We start from the raw sequence: 21,140 nt of genomic DNA, 5'->3' as shown, positions 1-21,140 counted from the left end.
TGTCTGTGTGTATACAAGGCTGAAAAAGACATGCCTCACCTGAATTCTTCTCAGTTCAGTACCTGTAACGACAATTATCATGCCTGGACAGGTGAGATGCCTGCATTGCCTATTTGTGATCCTAAGAAATGATAAATACAACTTAAAATTTTGTTAATTACAGCATTTTGTTTGGCAAAACTAGCCCCAGATTAAATAGGTACGCTTCTTTTGTTGCAATGTGTTTAATATCTTCAGGGTTAAAAATCCATATGATATGAAGACTGTGAAGTTCTGTGGACTGCGGTTTTATTTTTAAGTGCTTGGAAAAAACCAATTTTTTTCCTTCCTACCACAGGGACAAAGATGCCACCGTGAATGCTGAGGAAATGTCTGTCTGTCTACTGAGAAACCTTGGTATGAGTTTTGCTGCTTCTCTTTTGACTGTTCAATTTTTGTAATTCTGGATTCAAGAGCAAACAGTTTCCTTTTACATTCTTAATCAAGGGCTTATGGCAAAATAAGGGATGTTACTTTGTTCAGGGATCTGTCCCTGATCCCTTCAGGCTGATACTGTGGTGCACTTCAGAGTTTGCTTGCACTGTGAGGAAGTGAGGAAGAGCGCACTGCTGCGCATTAATAACACGTTAAAGGATCAACGTTAACTTGAAATCCCAATCTCTGAATTCCCTTTTTCATGTTGGTGGTCAATAAGTCAAGTTGCTCTTCATTGGGTGATAGGTGTACTAAAAAAGCATGGTAAGTTATTCAAGGTAGTGAATACAAAACTTTAGCTTCTTACAATACTAATTCCAAAATCCACCCTTTGTATGAAGTTTAAAAAGCTGAAATTAATGATGAGTTTAAGTATGGGAGATTACATGTGATACTGACAATTGCTTATCTAGTAGAGCCTGCTTGTGCACAAAAGGATCATTGAAAGAACCTGAAATCACCTCCTAATTAACTTCTGTTAATTTATAGCACTTTCTAAGCTTCCCTATAAAGAATTATTCTGATGCAAGAATGTCTGAGTGTTAATTTGTGCCAAAATAGATTGAAATAGCATCATCTTTGTCTTTTTTCTTCTTTAACCTTCTCATAGATGGGAAAATAGTCCTGCCAGGAAACCTCTTGGCTTTCACTTACTACGGCAAGCTTTGCAACATCGTGGTGATGAAAGTGAAGGGGACTGACGGTGCTGAGCTGATTGCCCAGGGCAGTGCCATTCCCGGCGACTGCAGTGAGCCAGACCTTGAGAGATCAGATTTGGAGAGCAGTGCCTTAGACCTGTCCTTACAGCTCGGCAGGATGGACATTGGTGACAGCCCAGAGGTTGCCTCCACGAGCACCCCGAGCAAAGCCGTGGATCCAGGCTCACCAGCCACACCCTGCACTCCCGACTCCGGGCACAGAGACAAAACCTTCAGCGCGGGAGATGGTGCAGACCTCACCCAAGATCTGGAGCTGGCTGGGGAGCGCAGCACTGAGGGACTCTCACTAACTGGCAGAATCGGAGCAATGAGCAATACAGATTGTTTTTACTTCATTTCTTCAAGAACTAAAATCAATTTTATTGAACCAAGGACCGCTGTAGCAGAGGATGGCGACTGTGAGTCCCGGGTCACCTATGACATGATAGGAGGCTTAAGCAGTCAGCTCAGAACTATTAGAGAAACTGTTGAACTTCCCTTGAAGCAACCTGAACTGTTCAAGAGTTACGGTATGATGCCTGAGAGTTGGCTTTCTTCACTAACTTGCTTCTTTAACGTGGCTTTTTTTGCATTTCTTTAAGCACTAATTACTCCAGGATTACGCACCAAATTTTATGTAACTGATCTGGTAAACTTGTGCGTCCCATCAGTGTCAAACTGCTTTATAATTACACTGTATGGATACTGTGGAGATGTTCTGGTTAGCCTCTGTGAAAAACGGTTGAGCAGGGAAGAAGTGTGTGTCTGTACCAAAATTCAGGCATGCATGAGGAGAATTTATAGCAAACAGGAAAGGCTTCTCTACCTGGACACTTGAAAGGTGCAGTCGTTTGTGTTGTCACACAATTTTGGTGTTGATAGACTCAGTTGATCGTATCTTTTAAATGGAGAACTCAGATTAATTCTGCTTTTTTTATCCCTGTGTGTTCCTGTAAAATTTTAAGGAGGTCTTTTAAGGCTCTACTCAAACTGCTCAGTGTGGAGTTACAGGGTGGAAAACCAAATATGATTCCTGTTGCCACACATACATAAAAAAACTTGGAGGATTTTTGTGACTCTGTGCTGTGTATTTATCACAAATGGCTGTGTACCTTGTTGAAGCGTGCGTTGCTGTGAGACAGGGCTCTTCTACCTATAAATATTTCTTTAATATCTTGTCTTGGAGGCCCTTTGTTTCTCTCTATGACCTCTTCCCCCACGCACACTTCAGAGAGGAGATGATTTCAGCAGGGATGGTTTCCATAGTACACAGGTGGCTCCTTCCTAGTCATGACCCACAGGTGTCAGTAGGGCAGTGTGAGGCGTCTCCATCCACGAGCGGTCCAACCCCAGCATCACCACGTGGTTTTGTGGCAGCAGTTTGCTTCAGCATGAGTGTTCTTCATACTTAATCGCTAAAGCTTGATTCTCTACTAATTGCATGATTGATGATGATGTTTTCTCAGCAGTTACAAACATTTAGCCCCCGTACAAACGCTGGGGGTCCTTGTCTGCTCACGAGCAGTGAGGCTGGAGCTGAGGTGAGCCTGTGGTTCCACAGCCCTGTGTATTGCCAGTGCCAGAAACGCCACAGGAGGGAGCAGCACATGCTTGAATGGACTGGAGTGAAGGAACCTGTCTGTAGAGATGCTTTTATTTTTATCCTTTGTCAGAGGACAGATAAGTTTTTCTCTTTCCCAGTGTATTAGTTTCTCAGATTTGGGCTTGTGGCCTGCCTTTGAGGCATCATTCCCTGTCTGATTCCCAGTCCCACCTGATGTTTCTTTGGCTGTGTTTCACCAGCGTCTTTTGTGCTGGGGTCAGGCCTGTGTACAACATTTGTCTCTGCTTTTTGCTTTCTAGTTTTTCAACTTCCGTTTTTGGCTTTTGTGCCCATTTAATTTGGCTTTGCTGGTCGGAAACTTTCTTTGGTGGGCTCTTCACCTGGGCTCAGGGTAGCGTTTCTTGCAGTTTACCTGTGTTTTCTGACCAACTTCAGCTGTACACAGCAGTACCTTGTTCTTCCAAAGTCCCCTATGTTCTGTGCCTGAATGTTTTTGGCTCTTATCATGTGCCATTAAATAGGCAGACTCATCTTTTTAATGTGTGTTTTTTCATCATCTTGTAAGTATTTGTAAATCAGGCCTCACAGTATTTCTAGGACTTTCTGGAGTGTTGAAGAGGAGGGGTTTTCTGATGTGTGACATTTGTCATAATGATACTGTAGGAATCATGAATAACTTAAAGTGTATTCACGGACGTTAGGTACTCAGTCTAGTAATTTTTTTAAAAAAAAAAACAGTGAAGATTATAATGAATGACTGAAAATAGAGTGATTTAAATAGGTGATTTTAAAGAGAGTTTTCTGGACGTTAAAAATAAAAAATGTGGATGAATGTCCCATTTAAGAGTGATCTTTTCCCTGAAAGCCTAATTCATCGTAATGACGTGTCTGCTGAGGGGATTAATGCTGAGGTCAAGTTAATACTGGTAATAACAGGGACAGTGAAATGTGCACGTGCAGGCTGGGCCTGGCATTTATCACCAGTAACTTCTTTTCTCTGTTTGCCTGCATATGCTTATCCCAAGGGATCCCTCCTCCTAGGGGAGTGCTGCTCTATGGCCCTCCAGGAACTGGGAAGACCATGATTGCCAAGGCCATCGCAAACGAGGTTGGCGCTCACGTTACCGTCATTAACGGCCCTGAAATCATAAGCAAGTAAGTCCACCCACTTGATTTTCATTAATTCTGTAAATACAGTAGCCCAAAATACTCCCTGGCATCTGTGCATTGTGGAGGGATGTAGTATTTGGTGTGGGTTACCTGCCCAAAAGAGTCAAAACAAGCAGGAAAGGGTTCTATCAAGTCGGGCTTGTGTTTCTTGTATCAAAAGAGGTTTATTGGACTTGGCCAGGAAATTTGTGTAAGGCACGGGCTGAATTAAAGAGGGGATTAAAATCTGCATCTGCTGTTGCCTGTAGGTTAGTTCTGCAACAAGAAGAGAAACTTGTTAAAGTGTATTTGCAATTAAGGACACACTGCACAGACTGATGTCTCCAGAGGAGTAATTTCTGTGTTGTTCTTCAAAAATGTAGATAACACTGTTTCTAACACAGAAGAGAAGCAGTTCCCTTTATTTCTAATGGTTCTAACTTTGCCTGTCTCCCATTTCTTTAATTTCTGGTCCTTGTGGAAATAAAGATTATACACTTCAGGACTTTGAATATGTGCACTACAGCTTTTTGTGAAGTCACGAGCAGTAATTTTCCAAGTTGCTTGGAAAAGACAAAAACACAGTTTTTTTTTTATTAAAATCTTTTCATTCTCACAGGTTTTATGGTGAGTCTGAGTCAAGGTTACGTCAGATATTCGCTGAGGCTTCTCTCTGGTACGTTCCTTTGGGGAATTCTATTTGTGGTATCGGTTCCAGCCTTAATGTTCTTAATAGAAAAATATTTGCAAGAAGCTTTGAATTGTGATTTTTTTTTTTTTTCATCTATCAGCTTTTTAAAAGGAAATAAATTTCTTAATGTAGAGCTTAGCTAGAAGGAAAGCAGTGAGATTTTAGGATGCCTCTTAAATCCTTTAGGACACTGTCCTTTTTAACAGGCTGTTAGGGATGGTGCCAAATTGCTTGACCTGTGTGGTTAGTGCATTGTGTTCTTATTTCATAACAGACAGGAGCATGAGCCAGAGTTGCACCAGGATCCAGATTTTCCTCTAGTTTTTATCTTTGGAGGCCAGCTCTAAATGAGTTGGTGTTGGTACTGGATATAGCATTCTTCTGGAGTAGGGTGGCATCTTGTCCAAATTTGTTAGGCCTGGCTCAGGCAGACTTTAGACTTCCATGTGACTGGTGTTCATAGTACATTAGAAAAAGATTATTGCATACTGAGAGTATTAGTTGTCTAATATATTATTGATTTTCATTTTCTCTCTGAGTAACACTATACAAGATTGAAACTTCGAGTTACCTAAAGGAGTGGGATGCTTGTTAATTTTTGTAGGAACTGGACGTTTTCCATGAGCAGCTTTCCTCTGCCTTAGTGTTTTAAATCTTCCTGAGCACCGTAACATTATTTCTCCTTTATTTTTTTTCCCCTCAGTCGCCCCTCAATTATATTTATAGATGAGTTGGATGCACTCTGTCCAAAGAGAGAAGGGGTTCAGAATGAAGTGGAAAAGAGAGTTGTTGCTTCACTCCTGACATTAATGGATGGCATTGGCTCAGTAAGTTGAATCTAATGGGACAATTAATGTACATGGGGACTCACTGAACAAAATGATACTGCTTCTACAGTGGAGCCAGTATGAGATGTATCACTTGTGGGGAAAGGAAACAGATTTAGGTGAGACTTTTTAGAATAATCTAATGCTTTTTTGGATGGCAAGCAGAGTACATAGGAGAGGACGGTCTCCTGAAAACTTAGTTTAAAAGAAAGTAGGTTTTTTCCATTCACTGCCTTTCTTTTGCCTTCTCTCCCCCCTCCTTGTAGTTTTGGAGATCAAACTGAAATTTCAGTGATAGCCCATCATTGAACTAAACCAGATATTTTTAATTGCTCTGAAATCAAGGTCATCAGAATACTTCTGGTGATATGTGGGCTGCATGATTAAAGGCAACAGCAGCTATTTCAAGATTGCCAGAGCAGTATGTAGGGCATAAACAAAAGCCTAATAAAGAAACAGTAAATTTAATTGACTTGAGTAAATTATGGTTTGAGCCCAAAAAGTTTGGCAATCTCTGATCTATTATTTTATGATTATTAGCAGGAAAGATGAATGAACTCTGTCCAGAGTATGAAAATAAATTTCATCTGTTTATGTAATCTGCAGGTTTCTCATTATTTTCCTGCATGGCAGTTTGAGTTGCCCAGCCTGGAATTGTTCACAGACAGATCTTATTTTCTGGTGGCAGGGGCTAATGGATATTCTTCCTGGAGACTGCTTCATTCACAAAAAGAGAATGGCATTGCAAGAGACCTCCTAACTGATCTTGCCTCATTGTAAAAATGAAGAAGCAGAGCTTGAGGAAATTTATTAGGATTTTTGACCTTGCTTTTCCTGCTAGGCCTGCAGGAAGCTTTATAACCTCCTGTCTCTGCTGGGTTTGATACCTGAACTGATTTGTTTCCCAACCTTGTTTATTCAAGGTCTGCTGATACCATTTTGTTCTTGTGCCAACCCTGCATTTTAGCTTAAGCCTTTCTTTTTCTCTCCTTGGTTCTTTCCCAGTTTAGGAAAGCAGATTCTTGGGGATTAAAGTGGGAGTGCCTCTTGTATTATCTGTTTGACATTTAATTGTATTTTTAAAGTAATATTTTCTGTTGCTTGATGCCTTCAGGAAGGCAGTGAAGGGCAGCTGTTGGTCCTTGGGGCAACCAATCGCCCTCATGCCCTGGATGCAGCACTGCGCAGGCCAGGGCGTTTCGATAAGGAAATAGAAATTGGAATTCCCAATGCCCAGGACCGTCTGGACATACTCCAGAAGCTTCTCAAGAAGGTTCCCCATTCACTCACAGCAGAGCAGTTGGCCCATCTGGCTGATAGTGCACATGGTTATGTGGGTGCAGACTTGGCAGCCTTGTGCAAGGAAGCAGGTAAGGCTTTGTTTATCTTATTTAGGGTAATACTTTACTGTTAGTCTCTTTATTAGAGAAAAAAAAAATCCACAGTCTATGCTAATAGCTTTTGAAACAACTGAGGTCTTGTTAATTTTTGTGTCAAAGAAAACACAGCCAAGCATGTCTCTTCCCAGGCAGATGGAAAGAATTATTTCAATATTAATAACTTTTAAAATGCAGTGTTTAGATCAATAACCCTTGGGAACCTCCTGTGCCATTTCAAGGATCTTAGCTTGCTCTCTCTCAGTAAAGCCCTGGTTTTGGGAGTTGACCAACATCCCTGAGAGTTTTTCTATTCTCTAGATAACCCCTTGCTCACAAAAATCCTGAGTCACTCTGGCTGCACAGCTTGTCCTGCAGGTCCTTCTTCCCAGGATGGCTGTGGGTCTCAGTGGTGTTTCCTGTGTCTCCCTTCCATGTATTGTGCCCAGATTCCATTTTCCTGCAGATGAGAAGCTCCTGGCAGGGGCGAGGGCGCTGTGTGCACCTGGCTCAGGTTGTGCAGCGGAGCTGAGAGAGCTGCAGAGCGCGGCCTGTACCGGGGGCTGGAACGTGGCTCCTGGCCTTGTGAACAGGCATAGCCCTGGAGAATTACCCATGCATCATGCAGACAGAGTTCAGTATGTTCCAGGGAATACTTCAGCATGATTTCAGTTCTGTTTTCATTGGATGAAATATTGCAAGTACGCTCTATCAGTTCCCAGGTTTTGCTGGAGTGCGTCTGCACAGTTTGAGTGTTGGAGCTTAAACCTGCCCATGAGCAGCCCTTTAAAACAGCTGAGTCAAAATACGACTGTCCAGCTCTGCTGACATGTATTTGCTGCCTTGTAGTTCACAAATAAGTTAGCTGCATGTGCTGGTTACTTTTATTTCCTTTGGCACCAGGACAGCTTCCTCTGGCAGTGGCACAAAGCACGGATAATTCTTGCATCAGAGCTGACTGTGAAGATGACAGATGTTTATTAGGGGTGATGGCACCTGGAACAGCAAGGTCTTTGCTTGCCAGCTTCCAGAATTTTTAAGGGATAGTTCTCAAGTATGAATTTGTGGAGTTTTCATGGATCAAGAAGATAAAAACATATGAGATGATTCGTTTTCTAGCGCTTTCTTCTCGGCTTTGGTTGTGTTTGAAGCTCTGTTTTAAGTGAGAAAACATCGTTATTTTTCCTGCTTGTATATATTTGTTAAAAAAAAAAGATAAACTCCCTTTTCCTTCCGCTGTGTTTTTGAAAGCCTGTCAGTCTGCCTGTGTCTCAGGACTCAAACAGCAAACACTTAACTAATGCAATCTCAAGTTCTCAGTAAGAAGTGTTGTGGTTTCATTTCCAAACATGACCCAGCCGAGGCTTTTACTTACGCATGTGCAGATGGATTTATAATCCAGCTGTAAATAGATTACATTTACCCACTTCATGAGGACCACTTAGAAAATAAATCTGGAATGTTGTGCCGGTTGAACATTACATGGATAAAAAAACTTCAGGCATCGACTTGTGGCTGATTGCGGGACACGGTGTTACCCAGGATCTTTGCATCCAAAGCCAGTGGTGTGAATGAGGGGAGGAGGATGTCTCTCCTTCCTACTGCTCTTCTTTCTTCAAGTTGGAATCCATGCTGTCGGATTTCCCTGCCGTTTGTTACCGTGGGGTGACCTCTGCTGGGGAAAATACAGTCCAGCGCTCTTAACTCCTTGCAGCCCACGTGAAGTTTTCCTCTTCAAGAAGTTGCAGAAGCATGAGTCAGTCGAGTTGTTACATAAACTGAACTTAAGTTGCTCATCACTAAGGAACGTTCTTAGTTGGAGTATTTATTTTTCCCCCAATTAAGCTCTTTATCTGCTTTTTATATTAAGTTTTCAATGCCTTATAAAAGATTACTGCTTTTGCTGGAGTTGAACTTAGCAAAGACTCTTATAATCTACTGTTTCTCCTCAGGAGAGCAAGAGTCCTTCATATGGCAAATTTTCCAGTGTTTTGTCTAGCTTTTTGTGTTGTTCCAAGATACATGGGCTCCTATTGCTTCACTTCAGAAACTGTGCTGTGGGCCGAACTAGCTTGCTGTCCAGGAATGCTCTCTGATACTCAGCCTAAGCTTTCCTTGTTTAGTTTTATCCCATTATTTCTATTTACATCCTTGTATAACACGTTTGCTCTCCCTCCTTAGTGTTTACACCCTTCAGATATCTCTAGGCTGTTCTCATGTCCCCTACCTCCTCATTCATTACTGAGCCAAACTATAAATATTTAGCTCTTTTAATCTTTTCTCATAAGTAAGTCCTTCCTGCCTTCCGAGAAACTGTGTTGATTTTTCTCTGAACTGCCTCCAGTTTGTCAATAATCTTTTTGGTGATGTAGGCCTTAGAATTGAATATAGCATTTCATATATATATATATTACAGCATAAAACATGGTATAAACATATAGTTAAGGCGACTAATGCACATTACTAAATGTCCAAAATGCTTGGTATTGAGACAACATCCGAGCTAAGAATTCTTCCACAAATATTAAGGTTATTTGTGCCACATTCAGACTTGATGTGTGTATAAGTACAGGTGAAATGTGGAAACTAGCTTAGAAAAAGGATTTCAGAACTCAGGAATGTTTGGTTTTTGGCACAGGATTGCTGTTGCTTGCTGATTGTATTTCTGTTGTGGTCTGTGGGAGATTCTCGGGTCCTGCATACCCCATTTATATCCTTGGGTTCGTGGCTGGAAAGACTGCAAGTTTGCAAGCTAAATATGTTTATATTCTTAATACAAAGTTTAGATCATTTTCCAGAGGACTCATCTTTCCTTATCTTTCTACTTCAACTCTGTTTTTTTAACACATGTATTGTGTATATACTGCTTATATAAACCAAGGGTGTAGTAATTAGTGACATGGTAAATCTAGTATTCGTAGGGCTTTTGCATCACTAGTCAGGTTTCCTAAGATACTTCATTATAAAAGCTTTGATGCTTGCCTTCTATATAGTTCTGAAGACCATTTTTTAATGGAAAGTAAGTAACCATGGTAGAATTAAACATTCCAACTGTGTTTTTTTTGGCAGAAGTTGTTTGTTCTCCAGTGCGGGATTTGCTTAGTGGTACTGCTGGGGTCAGACAGGCAAGTTTGTTCTCTTCAGCAACTCTGCATTTTCCTGGGAATTCTGAAGCAATTTTGGGGCCCTGTAGTGTCCATTTTGTGTTGAATGCTTCTAGGCCCCTGTGACTATGGTGTGTACAGAATTGTGGTGTGGTCTATGCTGGGATGGACAGGGAGAGGAAAAGAGGACAAGGAACCTGGAGAATCTGTGCAGTGTGATCTGGACTTTCCCAAATAGGGTATTGTGATCAAAATCTATGAAACTTTTATATGGAGATGCTTATAATAATCAGCTAAGAGTGTTTTTATCTGCTGAATTTTTAAAATATTAGTGGATTTTTCTCCTTTTCCTGCAGTGAAGATACAGCTCTAGCCTCTCACAAAAATGAAACCACAAAATAGATTTTTATAGGATATCTACATGTCCAGGGTTACAATATCTGTAATGGCTACACTGAAGAAATTAAGATTTGCTGTGATTCTCTACTGCCTAGCCAAGATCCTTGTGATTTACACAGAAGTTAACAGCCAAATGTGATAAACCTGCAGATTCCTTGGTGGGCACTGGGCCACATCCCATGGACATCACCTCCCAGTGGGATCCTCTTGGTACACTTCTGAGGACTTGAGTACCATCCAAGGGATTCACACACAGAGAATTCTTGACAAGAAAATGGCTTGTTTATGTGTGCAGCTGAGAAAGTCTCATTCTTCAGGTTGGGAGAGGTCTACTGTATCCTAAATTATTTATTAGACTGGTTTTTAGTGTGAACAGCTGCCTTCTGAATTGGTTTATCTCAAGCAGAGGAGTGTATAGAAGACAGACTGCCATATCCTTGCATATAATGTCAGTGTTTGTATGCCCTTGAGATCTTGTTGCCTCTCCTTTATTTAATTTGCCACGTGGTCTTCTATTAATTCCCTAAAAAATTATAATGGTTTTAATTTATTGGCAAAGATAAACACCGTGCTTCTTTTTTAAAAAAACCAAAACATATGAAATGTTAATTATGTAGCAGGGACATGAATGGTATAAACTGTACTGAATGTTAGAAGATGCTTAGCAACAAAGGTTTCCAAATATAGCAATTTATTATAAACTTATCCTTCTATGGCTGCCTGTAGCATTTCAAGAGGGTGAATATAAATATAGCTTGATTTCTTCAAGGAGTGGGTTCAGTCATATTGTTTACAGAGAAAGGAAGTATTTGCTTTGTGACTCTCAGAATTTATCTGGAACATCCTTGTTCATTACACATCATTTCAGTGTGCTGATATAAAACACTTGGGCTGTGATAAGATAGCATCATGAGGAGAGGAAGAACAAATGGCCTTGTTTAAATAGTGGTCACTCTGGCAGGAACACTGATTTGCTTCCAGTAAGGATGCTGTGAGCACTGAGACTTTGAGACTTCTGTGAAAGAGGCACTGGTGGCTTTGTTTTGCATCAGAAGTTTTTTAATTGCCTGGAAAAGGTATCACCCTGCTTAGCCTTTAGGATTAGAATGTTTTACTGGCTTGAGGTGTCTGTTACAAAAAAAATCTTAGAGAAATAAGAGATTGAGATGCATCTTTGGCCAGTATGAATCAGCATTACTCTACTGAATCTGTGAAGTCACTTTCATGGGCATGTGATCATGGACTGTTGTCTTGTGCTCATAATTTTGAGTCCTGTTGTTTGGAGATCTTGTCTGTGCTGTTCATTTGCCCCTTTAATTACCCCCGCATTCTTGTGAATAATACAGAATGGAGAGGCTTTATGCTGTTTAATCCATAGCTCTGTGTAGTGATTTTATCTGGATATTAGAAATGCAAAGGTGTGTTTTATTTAGGAGCATGCTGTACTTGGCTTTTTGTTGGAGCTGAGAAACTTCCTGCTGTATCTTCGATGCCCCCAAAAAAAGGGTTTCTGCAATCCACTTGCATTAAAAGTAAGAATTAAAAAACAATATTCAGCTGAAGGACTGTCTCTTAGGATTTTTCTGCTTTTCCCTGTAATTGGCAGGGAAGTGAATTCCCCTGAAGCCTGGGAATGTCTCTTTGTTAGACCTGTGTAGGTTTTTTCCCCCCAGCCCCTGCAGTTGTGGTTGCCTGGCCACCTGCAGGAAACATGAGCCGTGTGGGCTAATGTGATTAACAGTGAGGCTCTGTGCACCCCGAGGAGCAGCCCCCGACTGCTCTTTCAACCAGACAAACGCTGCCTTCACTCCTTGCCTTCCCAGCCTCCTATCTCCAATCGAGCTCTTCCTTTCAGCTCAGCCACAGCCCTGATGAAACAGCCCAGTGTTAGGGCATCAAGGATATCCTTCTTTTCTTTAAGCCATAAAGGTTCTGAGCCTTTCCCAGCGCTGTCTGGACCCGGGTTCTGCTGGGGGTGTGCAATAAACATAGATATTTTTCTTGGATTATACTGTTAAATGTAGGAATGTGGGCTTGAGATGCTGTTGAAAGTGCAGATTTTGACAAGAGGCAGTTGATGACCAAGGCAATGGGATTGCTTATTTTGCAGGTTTTTGGTTGGCTTTCATATTAAGTGACTGCAGTTACAGATTTGAAAAGGGAAGCGCTGCTTGACATGCTATAATTATTTTATTCCCTTATGGAAAGTGACTGAAAATACCGTGTCTGTGTTATTTATTTATTAGTAGCAGGGGCAAATACTGAAGCTATGCTGTTTGCAAACAATCTGCAATTGCATTGTGTGAGTACTGGTCCCCATGTGACACTCGAGGTGGGAAAGGCTGCTTGCCTTTTTGTGAAAAGGTCATATAGAAAATGTGTGTGTTTGGGGAATATTAATAGCATATCTGGTCAGATGGTCAGTACAAAAACAAAAGCATTATGAAGTTTTTGCAGAAAGGGCAGAATGTTGGGTTTTGAAATGCACTGAAAAGCAGAGACGTGATGCGAAAGTAAAGCTACAAATGAATTTTTGGACTGGGACAACTGAGTTTTCTGGCACTGTGTTCCATCACTCTTAATTTATGGTGTAAGTAGAGCAAGAAAAATCCAGTGTCCATCTTCAGTGCTCATGAGTGTTGAGTTGGTACTGTGTTCTGTGGTGTTTAAGTTGGGTCCCTGAAGCAGAGGGCGTTTCTGAACCAAAGCAAGTGGCTGAGCAGGTTAGGAGCAAACAGGCCCTGGCTTGCACACACACACATGGCAAAGCAGTGTGGCTTTTTTGGCCCCCTGTAACATGTGTTTTGGGATTGTTTCTTTGAGCAGCAGCTCGGAATGATGCCTTTTCTGCAGAGAAGTGGCTACATGTGGCTGCTGCCTCTCTGAATCAATGCTGGTGCATGCTGTGTTGGTTTTTGGTGTTATATATTTCTTTAAGAAAATCTTTGCCCCTTTTTTTTTGTTTGTTTTGTAATGGTACTTGATTTTTGTTTTAGCACGAGGAACGTTGCACTCACTGCAGTTGGGGCATGCGAACTTTCAGTTTTCATCATAACTAATTTTAAGTGGGTGTTTATCCAAAACTTGCAGCTAATTGGATGATGGGATTGCTGACTTCATGCACACAGTTGTGGGTTGAGTACTTAATAATCTGTTTAAATCACATCCCATTCTGCCTGCTGATATTTATATAAGCAGGAAATAGGGATTATTTTTCAGAAAAGTTGATCAATAACTTTAACTAATATTTTAAATGAACCTTCTTGGCAGATAAGTCACCATGTTCTTGCTTCTGCAGCTGGAGTGGTATGGAAGAAATGATATTATTCATGTGTGGCAGTGCAGTCAGCAGTAGGCATTTGTATGTAGAATGATTAGCTACTATTGGGGGACAGAGCTTAAACATTTTCAGGCAAAGTTTTCGTAAGTCTCATGACTTCAATTTTTAGCTGTATCCCTTGCCAACATTCCTAATTACAATTACACCGGGCAGTTAGCCATTAACTATTGCTTCTTGTCTTTCTGCCCTTGCTGTTCTGATAGCCTGGCAGTCCTTATTTTTTCTCCTCACACATGTGTGTGACCACCCTTAGGTACATTTATGTCTGGGAGCAGGCTAGGAACAGGCAGTCTGGTATTCCTTATTTCCCTCTGTTGTCACAGTGTTGGGATAAATGACGTGTGTGTGTACCTGATCTGTGGATAAACCATTTCCTCTGCGAAAGAAGTTCTGAAAGTGCAGTTCCTCCTTCCTTCCTTCCTTGCCCTCCCTGTCACACCTCTCAGCAGCTTTCAGGCAGCTCCACAGACATGTTCTAGCAAATGCCAGGGCTCCTGAGGAAGGACTATAAATTGTGGAAATAATCCCTGTAGTCGGTTAGTGCTCAGGTTAGCCCAGTAAATTTGCAATGTTATGGTTAACAAGGGATTTAAGGGCATTATCTTTCCTATGCAAACAGTGCATGAAAGTTCTTCAGGGATTTTTCCCATATAGCTCTGGCAGCTAAAGACAGATTGCAGAATATGGTTTTGAGAGTAAAAAGTTCTGCTTCCTGACTTGTTTTCCTAAATACAGTTTTATGTACAGGTTAAATTAAAATGAAGTTTAAAATACATTTATAAACTGATTTGAAGTTATATGAAATGCTTTTTCTATGCATAAACCTGTTAAATTTTGAAGTGTATTATGTAAAGATCTGGAAGCAGAGGAAGATGCCCCCTCCAGTGCCACAAGAAAGCTGAGATCTTACACGTCCATGTCCCTCTGTTGAGCATTCCACTGCCAGCCATGTGGTGGAGGATCAAGTTGGATCTGACAGCTGACACTGGGAGATACAGTGTCTGTGTTCTGGGTTTGGGCAAAAGAATTTGGGAGGGAAATGCCAGGTCAGCAGAGAGAGAAGAAACTTTTCCTTTTGTAAACAATCTTACAAGAAGATAACAATTTCTTTGAAGCTACTTAAAAATTGTGGTATTTGGATTCTGGTAGACTAAGTCCAGACAGGATGGATTTGCAAAAGGAACAGCTGATGGGCAGTAAAAGATACACGATTAACCATTTTGCTGGGCTCAGTTTATTTCCTCAAGTGTTGTGTATATATTCTGTTTTGGAAACCTAAAGTATATATGTTGGTCATTCTGAGTGGCTGCTTCCTATTATTTACAGTGATGTGTAATTATACACAGACTCTGACAAATATAGCAGTGTCGTAGGGTCTATTTTTAGGCTCAGATATTTGTTATTATGACCTAATGTGCCAAAACTTAGCCAAGCTATGAGCAAGAAAATCTTACAGGCAAACAATGCTATCGACCTTGCGCATAGCCTGGCACCAAAGAAAGATCATCTGTACCAGGACAGGGCGTTCTGCTGGATTTTTCCTCTTTGTCCTGTTGGTTTCCTCTGTTCTAGACAGACAGGATGAGTTGGTGAGGTAGAGCACACAGTTGCTGGGCTGGAACAAGATGTTTATTTTCCATTGTTTGTAATCATGCATGCCTTATTATGCTGCTTTTTTTTTTTTTCTTTTATTTTCCTTTTTTTTTTTTTTGTTTTGTTTGTTTGTTTAAACCAGGATTTTCCACTGCTGCTTCACTGAGGATCTGTGTTGTTCACTATCCTTTTGCTCAAAATATGTATCCCTGTGCCTGTGTGAAGTCCCACTGACCCTTCAGCAGGATAACTGCACTTCAGTCCTTCCTCCCCTTGTGCAGGACTGGAATAAAACAGGGAAAACCCAGTCACCCGCTTCAGAGCCCCCTTCCAGGCTCTGCCAAAAGGGTTTATTGGTACTCATTAACCCCGAGGAATGGAGTAACATCTGAAAAGCAGCAAGCAGAGCTGAAACAAATGCTGAGCTCAGAGTCAGTTCACAGCAGTGACATTATGCTCAGCCCAAAACATTCCCATGTGGAAGACACCCAGGAGGTGCCTGATGTTTTCGGAGGTGATCCTGTCTGTATCTGCATTAGAACTTGTGCAGTGGTGAACGTGGCTTTGCTGTAGGGTTCTACCTCCTTTGCCTCTGCACTGCTTCTGGCAGCAGGGTTTGCATCCTACCTTGCATTTCCTTATATTAAATCCATCCTTCAGCGTCTCAAGACATGGATGTGTTTTCCTGCCTATGGCAAGCCCCTGGCTGTATCCTTCTCCTGTTACTGAGGCCCCCCCCATCCCCTCTCTTGTTAGAGGTCAATCTGAAGTGCAGGAAAGAATGATTATGATAACAGGAGGAAACAGGAAGAATCATGCTTTCTTTTTCAATCTGTTTTTTATTATTGTTTTAATGTAAAACATTGTTTCAATTAAATGCTGACCTGTGCGGTGGCGTGTGCGTGCACATGCTGAAATGAATTCCGGCTTTGTTTGGAAAGCTGTGACCTCTTTATTCCTGTTCTGGATTAAGGCTGTTGCCTTTCAAACCCACTGCTGAGGACTGAAATTTCACTCGTACTCCTCGTAGCTCTGGCAGTAACAAACCTTAGGAGCAGTGGTCTCCTTGGGCATTTTTATTTGCTGATCTTTCTCAGTTTTTAAAATAAGCATGCTTGGTTTATTTATTATAGACTTATATATATGACATATATAGACTTATTTATGTCAGGGTAAAAAAAAACCAAAAAACTGTTGCATTTAAAATGCATCAAATGAATGCTGGGGTACACTGGCACTTGGTGGAGTGTCCATACTTGGTATAAAAATGAGCAGATATTTTTATCATTTACTTGCTTTCTCTATGCTTTAATTTCATGTGATGTTATTTACTTGCAGTTTTTTAAACTGGGAATCCCATGTGAATTGACTGCCCTGAAAGAAAATACAAGACTGGACCCCAATGCCCACTCCCACCCCACAAAATCTTTGCTGCAATGTCACTGGAATAATATGTTGAGTTTGTTATTTGTTTGGGTATAAATTTTAAATCTGGGGGGTTGAATTTATCTTGTCTCATTTAAGTTTTTTGTTGTGGTTTGTTTTGGTTTTTTTGCTTAAAATGAACTTCTTCAGAGGAAGGAAGAAGTGGGCAAGGAATAACATGAAATCTGCCTGAGTTGTTAAAATGAGTCAGTTACATTTTATACTTGTCCTCTGGTGACCAGATTTTCATTTTTCTCCTTGGCCTCATGGAATGTTTTTGTTTATATATCTTATTAGTTTTGGATGTTCTGTGGAAAGGGAAACCTGAATTACAAACTTTTTTTCTTTCTGCTATTGTATTAAGAGCCTGGGTATTGGATGCAGGTGCTCCGACTGTGCCGTAATTGGCACTTTATGGAGAGACAGCAGCTGTACTGCTTCACAGGGGACATATTATATCTCTTCACACGTTGTATATATCGTAGGAAATGCAGAATTCCTGTCATTGTCAGAAACTTTGCATGTCTGCATCTACCAGAGCCTCTGCAGAAAAAAAAAAAGACAACAATCTGCTGAAAGTTAAAACCATGTCTATTTTCAGAAAAGGCTTTTATCCCTTTTATTGTCCTTTAATGTAGCACTAATTAATGTTTTGTTTGGTTAAATATAGAAGAGACTTAACTAATGTTTGTCTTTTTATGGTTATGCAAGGTGAGCTGGTGTGGTATGAACTGCCTCATTTGTTTTGGAACACATGGCAACAGATACCGCTTATCTGGATGTGCGTATACCTGTACTTAAAATTATACTCATCACATAATAATATACCAAAAAAAAAAAAAACCTTTAACATTTTCAGTCACAGGACAAGGTTGGAAGCAGAAACAATAAAACTCTATATTATATTAGGCCTTAAAAGGGATAATTATACAGGGGAAACCATCCTGCTTTTGGGTACATTGGGGGCTGCAGTTGCTCTCTGGGGAATGCCTGGGAGCTGCCAACAGTACCTCTCTGTCCTGCCTGAGGAGTATTGATGTGTGAGTGGGTGGGACTTGTGTGGCTTTTGAGGGATTGATTTATAGAAGGAGACTAGGAATTCATATCAAGATTTACAGATACCGCATGTGAGTGATTTGTCCGAACAAAAGAGTGGGTAAAAGCTCTGCCTGCATTTTAATAGTGTAATTGCTGAAGGGAACAAAGAACTGTTGAGTGTCACAGGGAATGTTTGTTTCATATCAAGAAAAACGCAGGTGTCTGGCATCTTGCTACATGGAAAAACAGGGTTCCAATGGAAGTTATAACAATCTCATCAGGTTTTTTTAAAAAGTTTTGAAGGTACTGTCCTGATAATAAGAGAAGTGGGCAAGGTTGTGGATTTCTTGTGAGCTAATTTAACATGTCCTTGAATGTTCATTGTCCTTCCTCTGTGGTTTAGAAATGTGTGCAGATCAATGTATGAACACTTGGAGAGTTTGCCCTGTAAGCTTCATCTCTGGGAAAACTGCAACGAGGCTGTTTAGTTCTGTCTTTTGGAACAGATATAGCTTATGTTCTATCTGTGGTTGTTAAATCCCCTTTCTTGTCCTCCCTCATCAGAAGTGTTTTGCCTGTTCTTTGGCGTGGTTCAGGCCCAGCACTGAGACGCTCTTTTGAACATCATTTCCTTTCCAGTGCTGCAGTATGTCTGTGTGTGGTACACTCTGCCTGTGAGAACCAGGAGGAAGCCTACCTATTCCCATGTTTTTTTTGTCCCGCTAGGTTTGTACGCCCTGCGGAGAGTGCTGGGGAAGAGGCCCGGCCTGTGGGACACTGCGGCGGCTGGGTCAGTGATGATTGCTTTCAATGACTTCCTGCAGGGGATGAATGATGTCAGGCCCAGCGCCATGAGGGAGGTGGCAATTGACGTGCCAAAAGTAAGTTGTTTTGTGCAATGCTGTGGCAGCATTGTCAGGGCCACGTAAAGAGAGGATTTTTATGGAGTGGAAGCCTTAATTTAATGGTTAATGTTGTGCCATCATCCTTCTGTTTGCCTGTTTGTTTATTGGTAACTTTGGAGAACTGTTTGCAGAATGGTCTCCATCAGGAAGAGTTTGGAGATCAGGATCATATCTCCTGATCTATAGATTTTATGTTGGGTGGGTTAATGGGGTGAAAATTTTCAGATGCATGTTCAAGGATGGTCTGGAGCAGCTGTGAAAGCTGGAGCCTTTTGGGAAGCAGACACAAACTAAAGCAGAAACCAGCTGTTAGCAGTTGTAACCAAAGTGTGTTGAAACAAAGCTGTGAAGAGTTTGGTTGCTCTGATTTCTATGTAAATGTGGCCTGAATGTCTTCAAGTGGCATTATATGGTTTTAAGTGAAGGCAGAATTCAATGCTGTAGGCTGATTATCACTGCCAAACAGTCACCTGTCAGATGACTGTCATAATATGAACAGTTCATTTGGCTGTGCCAGGTTCATCTTCACCCTGCTCACTGCCCTCTTAATTACATATTATAATAGTTCAGACTATTATTAATAGCAGACCCAACATAAATTGTGCTGGGGAACTGATCTGATTTAAGGCAGCTCTTGATCTACGTTAAGAAGATTGAGCAAAAGAATTTTGTGTTTAATCTGACTAAATCCTGATTCTGTGAGCAGTTGTGCTGGTGTTTCTCAGCAGCTCCCCAAGCCCTAGAAGAAAACATTTATGTTTCATTGCATGAAAATGAGTCATTTGGGAATTGGATTGCGCAACTGTAGAGCCTTATTCCCAAACTTATAGGAATGGGAAATAAAATCCGTGAACCTGATGCTGCACACAGCCAGCTCGGATGTCACACTTGGCTTGCTAAGAGTCCATGCTGTGCAGGGTGGAATTGCCTGGGCTGGCCCCAGACAGCTTTTCCTGGAAATGGTGTCATGGCACCAATATCCTCAAGGCTAAGTGGTTCTGCTGAGAGCCAGAGTTACTGATTCTTGCCTTGCTCGTTGTGCTGCTGGCACGTGGGCTCAGGTTGTCATCCCTGTGCTGTGCCTCTCAGGCACTCCAGCCCCTTTGGAGCCAGGTGGAATGCTGCCCAACAGCACAACACAGGCAGGTAGAAGCAAGGTCTTGAGGTACAGCAGGGAATCTCTTCTCAGTCCAGGATAACCTGTTCCTCAGGCTTCTCTTGTCCACTAAACCATCCTGCCAGTGGCTTTCTTGATTGTCACTTGATTTTATTTGTTAAACACCCACTGAATTACTGGAGTACTACTGGAATTCATTCATTTATTAACATAGTGGAGATTGGTTTTGTGGTGACGGAGACTGCATTTCCACAAAGTAATGTGTATTCTCTGAAGATGTAAGGTAAATGTCAAGCCATCTGCTTGCTGCCTGGGGTGAGTTTAAAGTAGAATCTAAAGTACTGGGTGCAATAAATTTTGTGCCCTCCCATATCACCTGCCAAAGGAAGGGAGTTTGGAACTAGATGATCTTTAGCGTCTATTCCATCTCAAAATATTCTGTGAATTCTGCAATCTAAAAAATCTTTGCTAAAAATAACTTCAAACACCAAATAAATTATTAAGACATGAGATTTTTATTTTTTTTTCACAAAGAGAAGACAGGAATTTGAGCCACATTAATAATATCAGCTTTTTAGGTATTTATTGCAGATACAGTACCCACTTGGCATCCCCCTTGATGTGGATGGGACTTTTGGCCTATGTAGCTAATTACAAGAAAAAACATTGATATACATGAGATTTTTTTGATTTTTAGCTTAATTTTTCAGATGGTGGGGCTCTTTCATATTTCATTGCTTTGCAGTAGCTGTGTGCCAATCAAATGGCAAGACTTCAAGGAAACTTCTGAACAAAGCCACAATTCCTTCCTCTTGTGTCTGAATTGTGTTGGCTGTGACCAAGGCAAACGTAAAATCCTTGCTGCCTAGTTCTGTGTGGCATCTTGCCTTCCATTTTACCAGAGCTTTCCTTGAACTTCGCTGTGTGTTACAACCTTTTTAGAAGGCTGCTTTTTCTGCAGCAGGGCTTTAGGAGAGGATGCACATTATAAATCAGGAAGTTAATACTACAGCTCTTTGGAGAGTTGCACTGCAGTTGCTGTTCCTCCCTCTCCTATGGGTCTTTTTGAAATGTTTTTGAGAGAGTGCTGTGGGTTTTGCTTGCCTCTTTCACTCCCTTTACTGTAATTCAACGCTCAGATTTGTGTCTTTGCAGCCAAAAGGTTCTGGACAAGACATCCTTTGCCTGTCTGCTTTATTTCTTTATTACTGGTTCTTAATAACCTCTGGGGAGCTGCTGCTCTGCATCACACTCTTAGCTCTGTTGACCTGGGGAGAGCTAAAGATTGCAGCAGTAATGAAATGTTGGTGTCATACACGCTGTAGCAGAGAGCTGGTTTTGTACGTGTGAGCCCAGCCCCAAGGCTAATCTTTAAAGCCATTTCCACAGTGACAGAACATCACACCTCATTGCTGGTGTTGCAAGACCTCTCCTTTGAGT

General features: G+C 41.2%; 1 protein-coding gene across 9 annotated transcripts in view; it reads left to right on the top strand.

Annotated features, from left to right (window-relative positions):
• Window positions 1–21,140, top strand: part of AFG2A (AAA ATPase AFG2A) — a 161,496-nt gene that overhangs the window by 2,419 nt on the left and 137,937 nt on the right. For all 9 annotated transcript variants that reach the window (XR_015772695.1, XM_014259630.2, XM_088056673.1 and 6 more), the window contains 7 exons: window positions 338–396; window positions 1,085–1,702; window positions 3,762–3,891; window positions 4,505–4,561; window positions 5,280–5,403; window positions 6,518–6,773; window positions 18,405–18,559. Coding sequence is in view for 8 of the 9 variants with exons in the window: in XM_014259630.2 (XP_014115105.2) it covers window positions 338–396; window positions 1,085–1,702; window positions 3,762–3,891; window positions 4,505–4,561; window positions 5,280–5,403; window positions 6,518–6,773; window positions 18,405–18,559 (1,399 nt within the window). In the remaining variant the exon portion in view is untranslated. The remainder of the gene's footprint in view (window positions 1–337; window positions 397–1,084; window positions 1,703–3,761; window positions 3,892–4,504; window positions 4,562–5,279; window positions 5,404–6,517; window positions 6,774–18,404; window positions 18,560–21,140) is intronic.

This window comes from Pseudopodoces humilis, chromosome 6 (genome assembly GCF_049639895.1).
Source record: "Pseudopodoces humilis isolate 2021_Gansu_Grassland_sample_001 chromosome 6, ASM4963989v1, whole genome shotgun sequence".
Classification (NCBI taxonomy): Eukaryota; Metazoa; Chordata; class Aves; order Passeriformes; family Paridae; genus Pseudopodoces; species Pseudopodoces humilis.
The sequence above is the reverse complement of the archived record's forward strand: the minus strand, read 5'-3'. Positions and strand labels throughout refer to the sequence as shown.